General features: G+C 45.6%; 1 protein-coding gene across 1 annotated transcript; it reads left to right on the top strand.

Moving 5' to 3' along the window:
* Positions 1-779: 779 nt before the first annotated feature.
* Positions 780-1,770, top strand: LOC114808880 (olfactory receptor 6M1-like). The gene has a single exon (XM_029057137.2). It carries the CDS (start codon positions 780-782, stop codon positions 1,722-1,724), a length of 945 nt encoding a protein of 314 aa, XP_028912970.1. The 3' UTR covers positions 1,725-1,770.
* The last annotated feature ends 2,832 nt before the right edge of the window (positions 1,771-4,602 follow it).

Genomic DNA, 4,602 nt, shown 5'->3' on the forward strand with positions numbered 1-4,602 from the left:
CAACCTGTGCTTGGTAAGTGCTTAACAAGTACAATAATTATTAATAATAATAATAATGCTGGTATTTGTTAAGCACTTACTATGTGCAGAACACTGTTCTAAGCGCTGAGGTAGATACAGGGTAATCAAGTTGTCCCACGTGAGGCTCACAGTTAATCCCCATTTTACAGATGAGGGAATTTAGGCCCAGAGAAGTTAAGTGACTTGCCCACAGTCACACAGCTGACAAGTGGCAGAGTCGGGATTATTATTATTATTATGATAGATCTTGGGAAGCACAAGTCTGTAGGAACAGTATCTTAGGATCGTATTTTCCCAAGCGCTTAATACAGTGTTCCGCAGAGTAAATGTTCAATAGATATCACTGATTGATTCATTGGAAGTAAGAGAAGCAGCTTGGCCTAGAGCACGGGCCTCAGAGTCTGAAGGACCTGGGCTCTAATCCCTTCTCTGCCACTTGTCTGTTGTGTGACCATGGGCGAGTCACTTAGTTTCTCTCTGCCTCAGTTCCCTCATCAGTAAGATGGAAATTAAGACTGTGACCCCCGTGTGGGACAGGGATTGTGTCCAACCTAATTAGCTTCTATCTACCCCAGATCTTAGTTCAATGCCTGGCCCATAGCAAGAGCTTGACAAATATTAAAAATAATAAAATAAACATTAGGAAGCAGGGTTAGGAAACTCTTTTGCAGTTCCTCGTACCTCTAATCTTTCTTTGAACCCTAGCATTCACCTCAAGATCTACATTCTGTTTCTGGCAGCTAATGTGGCTATGAAGCATGGAGGGTAGAAACAGAAGTGCAGTCATTGAATTTATTCTGCTGGGCTTTCAGACCAGGAAGGAGATGGAGATCCTTCTATTTGTTGCATTCCTGCTGATGTATGGGACTTCTCTGATTGGCAATTCCCTAATCACGATCTTGGTGTGGACAGACCCTCGCCTGCATTCTCCCATGTACTTCTTCGTGGCCAATCTGTCCTTTCTGGAGATCACCATCACTTCCACAGTCATCCCCAAGATGCTGTCCAACACCTTCTCACCGACCAAAGCCATCTCTTTGGTAGGCTGCCTCTCTCAGTCCTTCTTCTATTTCCTTCTCGGCTCCACAGAGTTCTTCATCCTGGCCGTCATGTCCTTTGACCGCTATGTGGCCATCTGTAACCCGCTGAGATACTCCACCATCATGAGCGGACAGGTCTGCCTGGAACTACTGCTCGGTTGCTATGTTGGTGCCTTCTTGGTCATCCTCATGCCCACCGTCATGACAACTGGGCTGCCCTTCTGTGGTCCCAATGTCATTGACCACTTCTTCTGTGACAGCGTTCCGGTGCTGAAGCTGGCCTGTGCGGACATGACCCTGGCCGAGTTAGTGGACTTCGGCACCTCCGTGATCTTGCTGTTGGGTTCTTTGCTGTGGACCGTGACATCTTACGCCTTCATCCTCGCCACCATCCTTGGTATCCCGTTAGCCCAGGGGAGGCAGAAGGCCTTCTCCACGTGTGTCTCTCACATCACCGCGGTCTCCCTCTACTATGGGAGCTCCATTTTCATCTATGTCCGGCCCAGAAAGGGTCACATCCTGGACTTCAACAAGGTCGCCACTGTACTCAACACCATTGTGACCCCCATGCTGAACCCCTTCATCTACAGCCTCCGGAACGAGAAGGTCAAGGAATCCCTGAGAGATGCTCTCAAAAAACATCTGAATGTTTCTAAGTCTTAAGGACCCAACATTATATTCTTAAAGGCAAGACCAAGTACAATTGAAAGGAAAGAGAGAGTCTGCATTACTCAAAGGTCTGTGTAGTCCATCAGTCTTGGGATGCCCTGTGGCCTAGGGGATAGAGCATGGGCCAGGGAGTCAGAAGGACCTGGGTTCAAATCCCAGCCCTACCACTTGTCTGGTTCAGTCTCACCCATGTCATGCTTCTGTCTTGGAACTCCCTCCCTTTTAATAACCGATAGACAATTACTCTCCCTTCCTTCAGAGCCTTACTGAAGGCATATCTCCTCCAAGATGCCTTCCCTGACTAAGTTCTCATTTCCTTTAATTTCACTCCCTTCTGTGTTAACCTGACTTGCTCCCTATATTCATCCCCTCTCCCAGCCCCACAACACTTATGTACATATCTTATGTACACAGAGAAGCAGCAGGGCGTAGTGAGTTGAGCACGGGCCTGGGAGTCAGAAGGTCATGGGTTCTAATCCCGGCTCCATCACTTGTCTGCTCTCTGACGTTGTGCCAGTCAGTTCACTTCTCTGGGCCTCATTTCCCTCATCTGGAAAATGGAGATGAAGACTGTGAGCCCCATGTGGGACAGGGTCTGTGTTCAACCTTATTACCTTATATTTACCCAGCACTTAGAACAATGCCTGGCACATAGTATGTGCTTTACAAATACCATTATCATTATTATTATTATTATTATAGCCACAATAATTTTATTTATATAATGTCTGCATCCCACTCTAGACTGTAAGCTCACTGTGGGCAGGAAATGTGTCTGTTATATTGTTACACTGTACTTTCCCAAGTGTTCTGTTCATTGCTCTGCACAGAGGAAGTGCTCAATAAATGTGATTGATTGATTGCCCCTGAGAGGAGCAGCATGGCCATGTAGAAAGAGAACAGGCCTGGGAGTCAGAGGACCTGGCTTCTTATCCCAGCTATGTCACATGCCTCCTGTGTGACCTTGGGCAGGTCACTTCTCTGTTCCCCACTTACCTCATCTGTAAAAGGGGGATTCAGTAGCTGTTAATAATAATGATGGTGTTTGCTAAAAGCTATGTGCCAAGCACTGGGGTAGATACAAGGTAATCAGGTTGTCCCACGTGGGGTTCACAGTCAATCCCCATTTTACAGATGAGGTAACTGAGGCAAAGAGAAGTTAAGTGACTTGCCCAGAGTCACAAAGCTGACAAGTAGCAGAGGAGGGATAAGAACCCACAACCTCTGGCTCCCAAGCCTGTGCTTTTTCCACTAAGCCATGCTGCTTCTCTGTTCTCCTTCCTACTTACCTGTTCTCCTTCCTACTTACATTGTCAGGCCTGTTTGGGACAGAGATGGTGTCTGACCTGATGATCTTGTAAATTCCCCGGTCCTTAGGACAGAGTTTGACACAAATATCAATAGCTTTATTATATTCTGTTGCTTTCCCCTACCTGTAGCCAGCATGACCTAATGGACCCTGGGGCTGGGAGCCAGAGTAACTGGGTTCTGATCCCACCTCTGCCAGTTGCCGGCTGTGTAATCTTGGGCAAACCACTTTACTTATTTGTGCCTCAGTTTCCTCATGTGTAAAATGGACATTCTATATTGTTCTCTCTCCCCTTTAGACTGTGCACTCCATAAATGGGTCAGGGACTGGGCCCAAACTGATGATCTTGTGTAGAGTGTTTGACACACAGTGAGTGGTTTTTATGGTATTTGGTAAGCTCTTCCTATATGCCAGGCACTATTCTAAGCACTGGGTTAGATACAAAGTAATTCATTCAATAGTATTTATTGAGCACTTACTATGTGCAGAGCACTGTACAAAGCACTTGGAATGTACAATTTGGCAACAGATTCATCTCACATCACAGTCCTGGTCCCACATGGGGCTCCCAGTCTTAATCCCCATTTTACAGATGAGGTAACTGAGGCACAGAGTAGTGAAGCGACTTACCCGAGATCACACAGCAGGCAGGTGACAGAGCCAGGATGAGAACCCAGGTCCCTCTGGCTCCCAGGCCCATGCTCTATCTCATTAGGCCACTCTGCTTTCCAACTACCACATTCATCAATACTATGTGCAAAACACTAGGCAAAACACTGGAAGTACAGATGACTTATCGAAGAATCAAGCTGGGAGGTGGTTGGTGACAAAAATATGGAATTTCCCAGGTGTTTAGCACAATGCATTTCACCGAGTGTACGTTCAATAAATAATCAATCCTTACCACTATTACTGCTACTAGTAGAACTACTAACTAAACACTGGGGCAATGGGTTTTCAAATCTACTCTGGGTGTTCGCAAAGTAACTTGAACTGGGACATCGTTTAATAGAGTTGGTGGAGAAAGTTTCAGTAATTAATCTCTTGGGATGTTCTGACTTCAGGCATGTCCCCCAAGGATGAAGAATGTAATAAAAAAGTTCCTTCTTGATCTTTCAAGGATTACACTTTTTCCCATGAGCTGATGCTGAGTTCAGAACTGGAAATGATGAAGCATTTGATGCAAAATGTTAGCATGATTGTATTGTTGAACCTTAGGCTTGAAGAGGGCCAGCCTAAAAGCTTCCAAGCAGGGAACGTATCTAACAACTTTGTTGTTTTGTACTCTCCCAAGTGGTTACTACAGTGTTCAGCACACAGTAAGTGCTCAATAAATATGATTGATTGATTAATCTCTGTCTCCCCCTCTGTAGTATAAGCTCGTTATGGGCAGGGAATTTGTCTACCAACTCTATTGTATTGTGCTCTCCCAGGCGCTTAGTACACAGTAAGCATTCAATCAATACCACTGATGGGATGATGATCCTTACAATGGCCAGGTGAGATACAGGGTGACATCCTCATTTCACAGTTGATATGATCTGTCCAATTCAGAGCTGGGAT

Source organism: Ornithorhynchus anatinus, unplaced genomic scaffold (assembly GCF_004115215.2).
Source record: "Ornithorhynchus anatinus isolate Pmale09 unplaced genomic scaffold, mOrnAna1.pri.v4 scaffold_344_arrow_ctg1, whole genome shotgun sequence".
Classification (NCBI taxonomy): Eukaryota; Metazoa; Chordata; class Mammalia; order Monotremata; family Ornithorhynchidae; genus Ornithorhynchus; species Ornithorhynchus anatinus.